Source organism: Stegodyphus dumicola, chromosome 9 (genome assembly GCF_044657685.1).
Source record: "Stegodyphus dumicola isolate Sdum_Otavi_A_Nest chromosome 9, ASM4465768v1".
NCBI classification, from domain to species: Eukaryota; Metazoa; Arthropoda; class Arachnida; order Araneae; family Eresidae; genus Stegodyphus; species Stegodyphus dumicola.
Window position 1 is genome coordinate 96434031 of NC_140776.1, and position 14925 is coordinate 96448955.

General features: G+C 33.1%; 2 protein-coding genes across 8 annotated transcripts in view; one reads left to right on the plus strand and one right to left on the minus strand.

Annotated features, from left to right (window-relative positions):
• LOC118181347 (rho GTPase-activating protein 18-like) overlaps positions 1–14925 on the plus strand; it is a 488818-nt gene that overhangs the window by 282701 nt on the left and 191192 nt on the right. The gene's annotated exons all lie outside the window — the stretch shown is intronic.
• The window catches only part of LOC118181382 (uncharacterized), a 69138-nt gene continuing 57196 nt past the window's right edge, over positions 2984–14925 (minus strand). For both annotated transcript variants that reach the window (XM_035350510.2, XM_035350517.2), the window contains exons 3-4: positions 9868–10091; positions 2984–4377 (exon numbers count right to left, since the gene is read on the minus strand). In XM_035350510.2, coding sequence (XP_035206401.1) covers positions 3317–4377; positions 9868–10091 — 1285 coding nt within the window. In that variant the 3' untranslated portion in view covers positions 2984–3316. The remainder of the gene's footprint in view (positions 4378–9867; positions 10092–14925) is intronic.

Genomic DNA, 14925 nt, shown 5'->3' on the forward strand with positions numbered 1-14925 from the left:
ATTAAACTCAGTAAAATCAGTAATTTTAGCATATTTTGGCTAATGATAAAATGTTTGTATTTTTAGTGAATAGTATATTTCGCTTGAGTATGCTGAATTTAAAAAAGGAACAACATGTTGAACAATTAATTAAACAAACTGAATCATTTATTTTCTGCAATTCAACAGCATAAATAATATTTCTGGCTTTATCACAAGACGGATAACAAAGACACACGCCAAGACAAGCAGGCCATACTTACACATAGACATATATTCACTCATAGATTTATCACAAAAGTCGACATGGCAGGAATAGACAGAAAGGTAAACTCACACAGACAAGCACTGAAACAAAAATCTGAAAGCTTTTCAAATTTTATCTTACCCAGAAAGAAACATTTTCTTCATTTACACCACACATGCACGTTTCGAGAGCGTTTGGACTAATACCCCTTTAGCCTAAAAGTATTTAAAAATAGCATATATTTAGAATTTCCCATAGACAGTCTCGCGAGTTGGAGATAAAAATGTTTTATTTCGTACAAAGTTGTCGCTGCTTGCTTTGAAATCGTTGAGTTATCTTAATCCAAAATTCATTAATTCTTTACAAAATATGAGTAGATAATAAGACAAATTCCATTTTCGGGCTTTCAGCTCCCATATTTGGGTGGAGGACTACGTTATTCAAAATTTGATAGCTCTATGTACTGTTGTTATTTCACAATGCGAGAAACATACATATACATTCATGCAGATTTTTCATTATTTAATTTCTTTAAATGTAATTCAGGGTTATAATATTTGGTGGCAACATTTTTTTTTAGTGATTCAACGTATAGGGCCGTTTCGAGGCAAATAACCTTTCTGGGCCAATGTCTTTTGGGCTAAACACTGCAAATATTGTAGAAAATGTGTAAGAAGATGCATGATTGTTTTTCGTGGTTTTCCTCGTGTAGCGTGAATACGAACCAGTTACTCTCAGAAAGCCCTCCTCTTGGGCAGGTATCTCAGGCGGCTTTGCCATATTCAAATGAGCAACCAACTAAAATAAACAGTTAAGACAGAAATCTGCAAAATGGCTGATGCATAAGCATTCAGTAGAGAGTTAAAGCTACATGGTTAATATGAAAAGAACATGAGGACATTAAGAAAATTAGAAAGAATAGGGAAGAAATTATATTTAAAACTCAGACACAGATTTTTATGGGGAACAACAAGAACATTGGTTGGGTGATGTGTTATGTTGTAAAGACATTAGGTATTTTTTGAAAGCAGGAGAGATGAAAAACAAACAAAGCCTTCGCTGGGACTCGAAACACGGGCTTCTCGAATACGCGCCGAGCCTGCTGACCACTATACTACGAAGACATGCTAAGAAGGCGGGAGAAATACCTTATAATGCATTTATCTGGTGTAGAAAGGCAGAAATATAAATGAAAGTATTCTAAACACAAGAGTTGTGAGAAGGAGATTATACTCGTAAATACTGAAGTATACATTGCGAAAGAAGAATATAAATTTAAGACATTTGATAAAGAATGATATTGAATGCATTTTTGTACTGCGGAATAAAATCTTAATTATTTGCATTATGTGAGTAAAAAAAATTCTTTTACCTTAAGATAACGCTTAATATTTTAAAATCGTGTTCTGCTGAGAACAATATCTTTGCGCAGTTTACTGTGAAACAAATAAACTGGTTCGATTAAAGTATTAGTAGAAATAAGCAGAATGTTGAAAAAAATCTCTCAATCAACAATCAATCTCTCAATCAGTCTTCAATCAACGCTTGTGATACATAATCTGTGAGTTAGTGAAATTCCAATCAGAAAGAATTTTCTGATTATTTGCTCATTTTTATGTCGAACTTCATGTTTTTGATTTGATGATGGAACTTTTTGCAAATTTCATGCTGTATTCTTCGATAAAAATAATGTAAAATTCGTTTCCAAAATGCATATTATTTCGAAAGAAGCACTTTACAAAACTTACTTATATTTAAATAGTTCTAAAAATGACCTTTTTAAGAATAATACGCCAATAATTTACATATTTTACTTCGAAATATGGTACATCACTCTCGTCAAAGCAAGAAGAAAATGGTGTTCTAAAATAAAGCCTCTTTATGTGTTTAAATGCGAATTTCAATCAACGGTTTCGACACAAATTACGCATCTTCTATCACGTGGACATGTATGAAAGTTACGAGTATAAATTTCGAGATCATGCAAAACATTTCAGTGCATATACGGAGGGAGGAAGATGTTGTTTTGAGAAACAAAGGTTTAACTTAATCGGAAATAACATTCAAAACAAATGGAAATTTTATAATTTCTTCCAATTTTATCAAAAATAAAGAAACTTCACAAAAAGTATCCCCGAATATATTAAAATGTTAACTAACTATCAGAAAAGAAGACTTTTTATGAGCTACACTGAACGTTACCTTGAAACAGAAAACAGCTTATGAAGTTTTTGTAAGAAATAACCTTATTTCGAAATATGAAGGAAATTTTTGTCTCTTTTTTTTTTTTTTTTCGCAGAGTGTAAATCTAAATTATAATATGTAACGAATGTATAATTTCTTCTGCGTCTGTAAAAGGTTATTAGAAAGTTGTTTGAGTATAGCTAAAGGATTTTTTTCTCAATATTATGCTATGAGCAAAGCAATTTTTCTAGAAAATGTTGTTTAATATGCTTATTTTTTTAAAGTTCAAAAACAAGATTTTCTGAAAAATATTCTTTCTTTAAAAAACAGCTTAACATTCTAAAACTATTATTTGTTTGAGTTATAATATGAATACCGTATTACATGGAGTTTAAACCTCTGGTAGTAGTTTAAAATTAAAAATCAAAGAAAATAATAAATAACAGCTTCGTGTTTAAGCCGCAACCTTATTTTACGTTTTAAAATTTGAATAAACAGGGCGGTTTTGATTCGAAGTAATATGGTATTGTAATATAATGAAACATCAGGTGCTAGAATCAAATTTCAAGGTACTAAATTTGGATATAAAACATTTATTAACATTCTTTCCAAGTGTTTCCGTCTTCACTTATTGCTGCCAAAGTACTGCCTGCTGTTAGTCACCCTTTGTAATAGTAAAATGTCAGAAAGAACAAAGTTATCTGTAATATTCCGCATGTTTTTTTGGAATTCGTCGCTAAAATGTAATGAGACAATTGTTGATAACATCCGCAAACATTACAAAAATTCTCTTCGTTTTCCGTTATAAACTTTTGTTGGAAGATTTACAGTTTTTCAGTAAGCATCAGCATATGCTAGATATATTTCTGAGAAATCTTCCAAATTATAAATAACACTTATATTTGTTTAATGAGACGTGGCACTAATAGATATTTTTAAAGTTTTTGGCTGATAAATGACTTTAGCATAACTATCACCATATATTCGTGTACCATAACCGGCATATGATGTGGGTTCCGTTGAATGTACCTCTTCGTTTAGAGGTCCGGTTCTTTTGGTATCATACACTGGTCGTTTGTACACTGGCCTCTTAGCGCTAGATTTGTATCCTGGAGGTGTATCATCCAAGTATTCTGGTTCATGCTCGTAATCTTTATCCTTCTTGTACTGCTGTTTGGCTCCAAGATCACTATACTCTTCAGCCGCATAAGCTTTGGGGCCACCACCACGAAGCGATGCTTGATGAGCGGCTGCTATCTCAGCATACGTGTTGCCTGGTGCCACCTTCGCCGGTATTGCAACTGGATATCGATCATCGTCATCCTCAGAGCTTGCACTTTTAGACCCATAATCCCGGATGAAATCTGACATTTTGTAACCACCTACAGATTTAATGTAACCATGTTCTTTTTGGTATGTTTTTTTGCCATTGTAGTTACCACCTTTGTAATGTGAAGGAGGTGCTTGATAATCATTTGAGTCGTACGCACTGTCTGCTCCAGAGTGATAACTGCTGTCTTTATAATGTGTTTCTGGGTTTGCCGAGTAATCGCTTCCCTTGTAATGCGTCCCAGAATCTGGAGCGCTGTTGTAATCTGTTCCTTTATAGTGTGTTTCGGGATTAGGAGCACCGCTATAATCTGTTCCTTTGAAGTGTGTTCCAGGATTAGGAGGCCTATTGTAATTTGTTCCTTTGAAGTGTGTTCCAGGATTAGGAGGGCTATTGTAGTCTTTTCCTTTGAAGTGTGTTCCGGGATTCGGAGGGATATTATAATCTGTTCCTTTGTAATGTGTTTCAAAAGGCGGCGCACTTTTATAATCTGTTCCTTTATAGTGTGTCTTCTCAGGTTCACTGTATAGGCTGCCTTTGTAATGAAGATGTCCGTTCCCAATGAAGCCGCTGCCCTTGTAATGCATGGAAGATGAAGGAAATTTAGCGTAAACACTTCCACTGAAGTCGCCACCACCTGCAGAAAAAAATTAAAAATTAAAATACTTTAAGAAGCAATATACACGGTGGATTTTAACTAGTCAGGTATATTACGCTTAAATGGTAATGTGTTTGAATTTAAGCGTTTTTAAAATTCATTGCTGCGCTGTAGATGAAAATGAATTTGTCATCTTGAACAAGAGCAATTGGAAAATCTATACTTTGTTTAATACTGGCTTCAAACGAAGGGTCTCATGCATTTTAAATGAGAAGCGATAAGGTCATCTCTTTTCAATAACTAAATGTTTGCACATGCATGCTATTTTAATTAAAATATAAATATAATGCGATAGAGATTTAGACCTGTGGAGGAAGAAAGTAAATAAAGGAAATTTATAAAATGAAATATAGAAAGCATTAGAATTAAGAGAGTTAGCTAGACTTCTTTTTGTGATTTGTAAGCATTTTCAAGGCATTCTATTTCACAAGTTCAGGCTGTATTAGATAGTTTAGCTGAAAAGAAATTTTAAATCACATTAATTTAACCACGCTTATAGAAGGGTAATAATAAATTAAAGATTAAATTCCGTATTCACTCTTTTTACGCCTAGCTTTTTTTAGCATATGATTGATGAACTTCCGATTTGTGGTAACAGTGTAAAATTCATGTACAAATAAGAAATTATTCTATGTAAATAAAATGAATATTTTTGAAATTTATACGATAAAATGAGTACCATGTTCGCTTGGGGACTCACGGGGCGTCCTGCGACAAGCTGACCACTTGTCCAGGGTAGCTGCTCATGTACCCCGGCTCCCACGGTCTAGAAAGCAGATACAAGGCCACTGCAGGCCATGGCTGACTGAGGGCTGTTGCGCTGTTGAGGTTTTGTATTCAAATTTGAAATACGTAATGTAATTAATGTGTCTTTATAGATGCTTTTTAATGTGCTGTGTTCATCATTTAAGCCTATTTAAGAAATACTATACCTCGCGCACTTTTCCCGTTCCAGTTTTTAAGAGATAAAATTAGTAGGAAAAAGGGGGAATGCGTGTAGATACGGTATTTAGTTAATTTCCTTTTTTTAAAATTAAGATTCGTGTTTAATGAGAAATTTTAAAAACTTGTATGGCAGTTTAATACTTAGTAGATTTCTCTCGCGAACAGAAAATCGTAGATATTGGGTATGAGGAGACTGGTGAAAATATTCGGTTGGCAATTAACATCGTATTTACACTGAGTGGTTCGTAATTCAGTGCTATTCCGAGATATGGGGTAACTGTGTGTTCCACAGCTTATTGCCTAGCATTCCAGATGTGTTCGATAGCGTTGAGATATGACGACTTATTTAAACGTATCTGAAAACTTCTGTGGCAGTGCATTGTATTGTTGGTATGAGCTAAACGCTTCATAATGGATGCAAGATTTGAAATGTTGCAGCTCGCCATAAAGATGGCCCCATAGCTTTCATCTGGCAGAGACGCTTGATGATGTAGCATGTATCCCAATGAATGCATTCCGCGCATTAGGAAGTCATCGTTAAACTGGTCAGCCAGATGTTCGCATCCATGGTCCGTAGTTATCTTAAAGTACGTATTCTTCCAATTGCCTGAAGTAATTGGAAACGTGGCTCTAAGTTTAGCAACTCGTTTCTTGTCACCAGGCTCAAGATCTTTTCATAGCTGTTCTCTCGATAATTCTTTGTATGATTCCATGCAAAAGTGTAAATTCGCCTTAATTACAACATTTTAACTAACTTTGAAAATCGTATAATCGTAGTAAAAATAAATAAATAGTAGTAACAATAAATGAATAAGTCGTAAATAAATAAATCGCAGTAATTTGCCATTCTCATGACAAAGATAGTTCTAGATGCTTTTACAGATATTTATCTCTTTAGAGACATACCGGCGAACGCAGCCAGTGGCATTCATTGACGGCTTTGCTATGTATTTTGCATAAGCTCATCTGTAGACTGATGTGCTTTTAGCAGCTTCAGTGCATGCAGAATGCAGACAGGTAGCGAGAAGAACGTTACGAATTTTCTGAACATTTAGATCTTCTAGGAATATCGCATCTGAGTCGTATTCATAAAAGTTAATCATATAACATTTGCTCAGAATAATTTTTGAAAAAGGGTGTAAGGTTCTGTATCATTTTTCATTTGAAATATATTGAAGCTTTTGGTCCGAGAATGCCAACAAAGGCATTCTTGGACCGAACATGTAATATATGTACATTAACATTTATATTCATGTAATGTACATGTAATATCATTAACATTTATATTGCATGTTTTGAAAACCGATATCTAACTAGTAGTTAGAAAAATTTCAATTTCTGAATAAAATTACTAATTTTTTAATATAGTATGGGCCCTAGGGTAAAAATGAATAACACATACGATACTAGAGATCGTATTGTATGTGACTGAATGTGCTGACTTCTTAAGTTTGCTTCTGTGATACGTCGCTGACTCCTAGTCTGTTCAAAAGCTACTATCTATCCCCTTTGTGTCGTCGTTTCCTCCTCTTTAAATAAGTATCCTCAGCTTTTGGAAGAGACAAAACGTTTTTTCAATTGACTTTTGTTCTACTCACGTATAAACATGAATATACGACAGTTTTCTTGGAAAGTCATCCAAGGTTACTATACTGCAAGGTTTGCTTCTGTGATACGTCGCTGACTCCTAGTCTGTTCAAAAGCTACTATCTATCCCCTTTGTGTCGTCGTTTCCTCCTCTTTAAATAAGTATCCTCAGCTTTTAAAAGAGACAAAACGTTTTTTCAATTGACTTTTGTTCTACTCACGTATAAACATGAATATACGACAGTTTTCTTGGAAAGTCATCCAAGGTTACTATACTGCAAGGTTTGCTTCTGTGATACGTCGCTGACTCCTAGTCTGTTCAAAAGCTACTATCTATCCCCTTTGTGTCGTCGTTTCCTCCTCTTTAAATAAGTATCCTCAGCTTTTAAAAGAGACAAAACGTTTTTTCAATTGACTTTTGTTCTACTCACGTATAAACATGAATATACGACAGTTTTCTTGGAAAGTCTTCCACGAAGCACTTCATCTTAAGATAATATTCCTCGAGTACTTCTCCTTAATAAATTACTTAAACTAACCTTACTTTAATCAGATTTCGTATCATGAATTGCTCATTAGATGCATAAAAATATAAAAGTGATTCTTTGATTTTTTTTGAAAGCATAATTGTAAAATAGGATGTGAAGATATTTAAAGACGAAAACAACCTATGTTTGGAACGACAGGAAACTTTATAGGTGCTTAAACTGAAAAGAAATTAAGCTGCAAGAAATTGTATACCGTTTTCCAAATCTTAGCGTCAAACTCAGTGGAGTAAAAATAAAATACATGGCAAAATATCATTACATAGATGTATTTATTTATATTATTTCTAAAACTAACATCACGTATGATTTCCTTTCAGGTTTGGCAAAAAATGTTGTTTTCAATCCGAAAATGTCTAGACATTAGTTTACTGTTATTTTTTTTTTCCTGGTTAAATTCCTTTTAGTTTTATCCGTATTTATATTTTATTTTTAGGTCAGCACCAGTTGCTTTTAATGTATTATTTGTCAATTCAGATTTGAAATCTTCTGGTAAACCCTTTTATGAAATTTTTCAGTGTATCGGAATTCCATTTATTTAGACTGCAGATGTCAGGAATTAGCCATTATCCAAACTGTTTGCTTTCTTTACAGGCTGACAAAATTAAGCTTGCTTTTAATTTATGTACGTAATTTACATTTGTTTCCTTTAATTTCAAAAATGAAAAAAATAATGCAATATATAGTTTCAAAATTTATGAGAAACTTCAGTTAATTAAGAAGAATATGTACACTGCGCAAACAAAAAGGGGGGCGCAGTTCTATATCTTCCGTTCTACTGGGCCGATTAACGAAATTCAAATTGCGTTTTTCATGTCTCGAAAAGCGACTGAGGATATATATATTAAATTTATATATAGCTTTGTTCTAATGTAGGTATTTTGACACAAAATTGGACTTTTGCTGAAATGAAATGCCAGTTTTTTTCCATATTTCGGTTTTGCGGCTCAAATTATGCCTAAATATTAAATTTTGTAAAATTTGGTTCGAAATTTACCTGGGATCGAATTCCGCCGAACGGGCTGGCTGCATATCTGGTTTTCCCCATGTATAACGTGGATACGAGCCAGTTTCCTTTAAAAAGTACTTTACGAAGGCATCCCTTCCCATAGGCAGATAGCCCTCGAGTTGCTTTGCCTTAATCAAATAATCTAAATCGGTACTATTTCTGGGAACTCTTGCTGGTTCTTAATGTTATTGCACATTATTTTATATTTTATAAAACAAATATAAAATGTTCCTAAATATAACTTGTAGGGACGGTATAAAAAGGTAACTTTTGCAATTTTTCAAAATCGATTTCTTTTAAAAATATAAATACCAGAACATAAATATCTGTGCTATTAAAACAATTTTGTAATTGGAACTGTACAGTGCGTCCGCAAAACTCTCCACAGTTTGTTCCCATATCCATTGGACATAAACGTTCAAAAAATTAGGTCCATAGACGTACAATTACAAAAGTGTTTTAAATGACCCGGTATTCATGCCTTGAATTTTTAAATTAAAAAAAAATCAGCTTGTAAAAATTATGTTCTGCTTAAGAAAATTTTTGTGCGATTATTAAATTTTGTTTCTTAAGTAATAAAACTTCATATGAATATTATTAGCGTATATTTAATACTTGAGAACTTAAATTACTTAAATTAAAATAATTTTAATATTATAAGTTTAAAGAATAGTGTATCTTAGTGAATCAGAAATGACCATAATTGTGTGACCTATGGGGGAAAAAAGCTCTTCATCCGTCCAAATTTATTTTTAAGCGACCTCTCAATGCGAAAAAAAATCGATTTTGTGGCCCTGTAAAGCCCACACAGAATTGCAAGCTTTGAAATTAAATGGGTGATTTTTGTCGGGCGGAAGACAAACTTTTTGTGTTTTATTTGTAAAATGAGCATAAATTTTCATCAAATGTAACTATAGGGACCAATAGAACATATAAAAAATTAGATTTCATTTTTTTTTACAAAACTGATATTTCGAATTTATAAATGCCAAGACATGCCTTCGAATTATTTAAAAATATTTTTGGAAGTCGAAGTATAAGTTTACGACCAATACTTTAGAAAATAAAGGCCAGATAAGTAACTGTATGGACACGGTGTATGTCTGCGACTAGTGTTTTCGTAAATAAAGATTCACTTAAGGACTTTAGTGGATACGATGTATTTCGAGGTGTACAATATTAGTGATATAATCCTTTTTCTTATTGCAACAAATTTACTTGTTCTTTAATTAAATTAGCGATATAATCCTTCTCCTACTGCAACAAATTTTACTTGTTTTGTAACTAAATTAGTGATATAATCCTTTCTCCTATAACAAAAAATTTACTTGTTCCGTAACTAAATTAGTGATATAATACATTTTTATGTTACAACAGACTTACCTGTTCCGTATCCTTTAGAATACGAGTGTCCTTTAACATGGGGTTCGTTGGTGTAGACCTTTATATGACCGTCTCCATAGCTGGTTCCGTACTTGTGGCCATCTCCGTAACTGTGCTTGTAGCCCTCACTGTTGTCTGAGATGTGAGCATTGCCCTTCACCACGACTTCCTTATAGAGTGGCACACTTTCAAAGTGATAGTCGTGTACTGGAGGAGGAGTAGGTCTGCAGAAGAAAAAAAACATGATTTTTATAGTGTAACAAGCAATCATTATAATTACAGTATTATAGTTCTGTACAGAGAAATAGTTGAGAATTTATGTTTTGACTTTGCAGCTCCTTTCAATAGATTATTCATAGCATTAAACATAAATTATATAATATGCATTATAAAAGAAAAGTGTTATATTAGGTTAAAAATCGCCATTGGCACCGAAACTATTGGCTTCGATTCTTCGCAAACTTTTTGGCAGGTGCACACATTTCCGAACTTGTTGAAGGTAAGATATCCATTAAAGGCAAGTGGTTAAAACAACTTAGGGTTTTCAATAGTATTCTTTTCACAATTTTATCTTAATACAGCACGAAGAAGGACTTAATCTTCTATCGTCATACAAGCTATAGTTATCTTTCTTTCTACACGAAAGCATTTGACAGTACAAATAGTGTAATAATAATTCCCCCCCCCCCCGAAAAAAAAAGCTGAAAATTTTCAGATTTTAACGCTCACACGAAAGGGTTTGTTAAGGTTTTTTACGCTTTCGCTGAGCTCGGAGTCTACTCTTGCACAGGATCTTACTAAACCCCCTTTTTCGTCTTTTTAGCTTTGTTATTCAGCGTCGATTTCTTCGAACTTACACAGTACACACTTCAACAAATCACAAAACATTTATATATTGTATAGCAACATATGTTAAGGGTTTCCGATGCAGTGTTAAGTGTCAGCATACATATTTATATTTTTGCAGTCTTTTTCCAGCTTATCGTATCAGTGTTCAGTTTTCTTAATAAGATGCTTAACAAAATGTTTTTGCCTTTTCTTATTAACTTTATGTGTGTTAATATTTATTTATTAAATGTCACGTTCTCCACACTCACGCCACAAAAAATTCAGTTCAACAGCAAAATCAGAAAATATTTAAAAACAACATATCTTTAGACTTCATGAAAGAGTATTAGAGGCTGCCATACATATTTTTATATTCACTGTGTTATTTGGGTAAAAATGGTTATTATACAAAAGAAAAAGGATATAAGGTTTTTAATGAGTGCCGAAAATGTAATTTCTTAAAAATATTGAATATTTCTAATTACACATCTTACGATTTTAATACAAATCGTAAGATGTGTAATTAGAAATATTAAGTCAAAATCACATTAAAAAATAGGAAAAAAGTATTTTTAAAAACTGTGTTTATTGCTTTAAAATTGCTTAGTTTGTTACTCAGTAACCTTCCAGATTAAATTTCAATGTATCTTTGGCTTTTCTGAAGAGCAACGCATTGGCGCGTGGAATGTAAAAGTATTTTATTTCCGGCAGTGGCAAAGCAGTTCTGGTTAAAATTAAAAGATGAATAGCTTATATTTTGCCGAATGCAAACAGTTTTACGCGCTGAAGATAAAAATGTTTTATTTCGACAGCCATCCAAGCATGTACCAGATTTTGAATAGACTCACCATCCGAGCATGTGCACCTCGAATGACAGATTTTGAATTTTGAATAGACGTATTCTTCACCAGCGTATGTGCACCTCGAAGCCCAGAATTTGAATTATAATTTTATTTATTTTATGTTTCGTGTGAACATGCTTACTTATTAACAAAGTCAGCGATTTAAAAGCAATGCAAAACTTCAGATACTTATGTTTCAAAATTAATCAGAAAACTCAGCGATCTAAAAAAGTTTTGCCACATCTGGAAAGAAAATATTTTTGTCCTCTACGTGCCTATGTTTTGCCATTCAGTAAGAATGAAGAATTTTGTTTTAAATCAACATCGCCAAATAGATATTCAGGTATACTGAACGTAATCTTACATGATTGAATGGATTTGAAGATTTTGGCAAAGATAGTTGACACCAATTTCTTCATTCTTATACTGATTACATTTGGTAATTGTTTTTTCCGATTTTTCCATTTCTATGGATTAAAATGTATAAAGAAAATGCGAATTATTATTTTTTTTAAGAAAGTGGGTTTTAACTAATCGCACCGAAAGTAAAAAAATAATCTTTTTAGGTAACATCATATTCTTAAACATAACTGACTAAAAATCATGTTGTACTGTATTGAGACTTTAAGAGAATTCTAAGGTACATCAACATAGAAATGACACTTACGAGGATGACTGCATCCAGTGGCCAAATAGTTAAGATCGTTGAATACAGGAAGTTTGACCCAAGTTCGAACCCACGCAAATACGTTGATTGCGTGATTGGTTTTCGTGATTTTCTCTAATGTGTAAGGTGAATATGAATCAGTTTCCTTTAGAAAGTCCTCCACGAAGACATCCCTTCCCTCAAATGCATAGCCCTTGGTTGCTTTGCCATTGTCACAAAATCCACGATTACATTTAGTTAATTTACTTCGACCCTAGCTCAGACCCTGGTGAATGGCCTGGCTGCATGTTTTTTTTTTTTTTTTTTTTTTTTTTATGTAACATTAAAACAAGTCAATTTTCTCTCAGAAAATCTTCCACAAAAGTTTTTTTTAGCTTTTAGATAGATAGAAGAGATGTGCTTTGCCGTAATCAAATAAAGGAAGTTAAAATTATTTTATTTTAAAAACTTAACTATTTTTTATTTTCATTTTTTATCTTACTTATACACGACATTTAGCAGTAGCTGCGATATGTAAAGCAAATTTTCACACTATGCTTTTTGGAAGAAATATTTCTAGAGTTTTTTTCTTTGATATTCCTCTCCGAAGATTTTCGAAGATCCTTAGGCTGATGTGGTTTCCAAGTTGAGAAAGAATCATTCTCCAAGAGAAGAGGGAAAAAAAAGAAAAGAGATAAGCTTCTTTTCTTAACCTTTTTCGCGTTGAACATACCACCGCCCGTTAGTAGAAAACATTTTTTTTTCATCCTCATGTGTGAAATAGTTACTTGAATTTTTTTGTCGCCTATTCTTTCTCGGTCTTTTCAACTACACCTTCCCACTTTGGAGATCCTGTCAGGGAGGTCTCGGCCTATTATCGCCCGTCTTTGTCACCACCGGAAAATTTACGATCCCTCATTGCCTCCTCCAGCGAAAGAAAAATGCGAACTGTGAATAATGTTGCCGTCGAATTATTGCCTAGATTTGGAAAGACTTCAAAAATTCTGCTTTTCCTCTTTGGAGCATAGTATCCGCACGAGGGCGCTTGTGGCGACGGTTATTATTATTTTTTGTATTTATTTTTTTGATAAAATACCGTGGCGTTTCTGGTCGGTTTATAGCCCAAGAGTTGGAGGAAACGTTTCCTCTTGAAACATCCATCCACAGTAGGTAGCACTGCAATAAAGATGACTCGCATATCAGATGCCGAAAGTGACCCAGTTTTCGTGAACGCTTAGTTTTCGAGGATGTCTGCCTCGATACCAGGCGAAAAACATGAGGTAAAAATATTCCCTGAATAATCCACAGTTAGAAAAGAGAAAGGGGAACATAGACAGTATTTATAACCAATAAAATGTCTCTCTTAGGATGCAAAAACACTCGAAGTTAAGCAATCTGGTATTTTAAATTTTACTTCAGTTTAATATCTGAGAAATGTACCACTATATAATAAATAATACAAGAAACAAAGGATATATCTTTGTTCATAAAAACAAAAATGTGAGCTTTCCGAGATTTAGTTGGAATTACGTCAAACGAAAAGTTTATATCAAACGAAAAATTTTTCACGAAATCCCAACTATGCGCTGTAAACTGTAATAACCAGTGGAAATATTTATAAATAAAAAAAAAATTAAATTCAAAACACAATCAGCTTGGAATAAAGAGCTGATAGTAATTAAAAATTATTTTGCAAAAATAAGAGATTATTGTGGAAAAATAAGATAACGAGTCCAGTTTTTAAATTCTTCATATTCTTTATTATTTAATTTCTTTAAAATAATACATGTCTATAAGATCTGATGGCAACAGTTTAAAAAATGAAACGAATAAAAAGAAAGTGAGGTTCGAGACTAATAAGCATTTCTGGTACTAACTATACGAGCAAACAAAATTGAAAAATTCCATAAGAAAAGCTTAAATAGATTTAGTTTAAGAAATGAGTCTTAGATTTGAGTTTATCGGTAAAATGAAAATATTATGCACAGAGTAATTTTGGGAGGGGGATTATTTACGTATTATCCCGTGGAGCTGGCTACCATAAAACCATGAAAGCTGCGCCAATCGTTCCTGCGGAATTCTGAAGGGCCTAACGCCTATTTATTGAATAACCAATTAGTATCCGATACGCTTCGTTTTTGCGTTTTGTAAAAAGGCTTTCGTCGATTTCTGTTATTTTGTTAGACCCTCTAGTTTTAGCGGAAGTTTTCTTTAGAAGGCTACGAGTACAAACTTCCCTTAGGGTAATTGTTCTATAATCTGTTATTTTTTTTTAGTCATATTCAGCTGACCACATCACGTTCCTTAATATACGCTTTATTTTGAAGACAGAATCACCTATCTTTGACATATTCCACTGCTTGTTGTTTTGCAGAAGTCAGGTTCCAAATTTTAATCATTTCTTTCAAAATGCAATTAAAAACACAGCAATAATGACAATTAATTTATATCTTTGTTCATAAAAACAAAAAGGTAAGCTTTCCGAAATTTAGTGGAATTACGTGAAACGAAAATGCAGATGTTATGAGTATGCTGTTATCCATAATTGGCTCTAAATCGCGCTGCTTGGCGACAGTTTCACAGTCGACGAGATAATTCGTAAGTAACATTTGGGGGCGGGGGAAGAATAGCAAGCATACAAAACTGCATTAAAGAAATGAAATAGCTACACACAATAGAAATCGGATCAATAATTGCACATAATAGAAATCGGAAAATACACAATAGAAATCGGAACAATTT